Genomic DNA, 459 nt, shown 5'->3' on the forward strand with positions numbered 1-459 from the left:
TGCTGCTGCTGCTGCTGCTGCTGCCGCTGCTGTATCTGCTCCAGCAACAGCAACAGCATCAACAGCATCGGACACAGGAGCCGCAGCAACACCAACAACAGGAGGAGCACCTGCAGCAGCAGCAGCAGCAGCTGCTGCTGCTGCTGCATCTACCCCTGAGCAGCAGCGTGGTGGGGGCCCCCACACAGCAGATGAAGATGAGGGGTCTGTGCGTGTGTTGGGGATCGGTGGGGTTGGTGGGATCGTGGGTGTGGGGTCGATCCCCAGTGTCTCTCAGCAGGTACCCCGGGGCCCCCCTGTCTCCTTTCCAGCTGCTTCTGCTCCTGCTGCTGCTGCTGCTGCAGCAGCCCCTGCTCCTCCTGCTGCTGCTGCAGCAGCAGCAGCAGCTGCTGCTGCTGCTGCTGAAAGGAGACAGTTGGACCCCTTCTATGGCTCCGCGGGAAAGATAGCGAGAGTTGT

At 62.5% G+C, this 459-nt stretch overlaps 1 protein-coding gene across 1 annotated transcript in view; it reads left to right on the top strand.

The window, feature by feature from the left end:
- Positions 1 to 449, top strand: part of EMH_0010430 (uncharacterized protein) — a gene marked incomplete at both ends in the record, with an annotated part of 1,623 nt that extends 1,174 nt beyond the window's left edge. The window contains one exon of the mRNA XM_013498949.1: positions 1 to 449. Coding sequence (XP_013354403.1) covers positions 1 to 449 — 449 coding nt within the window.
- Between the last annotated feature and the right edge of the window lie 10 nt (positions 450 to 459).

Source organism: Eimeria mitis, genomic scaffold (assembly GCF_000499745.2).
Source record: "Eimeria mitis Houghton genomic scaffold, Emh_scaff385, whole genome shotgun sequence".
In the NCBI taxonomy this organism is placed as follows: domain Eukaryota; phylum Apicomplexa; class Conoidasida; order Eucoccidiorida; family Eimeriidae; genus Eimeria; species Eimeria mitis.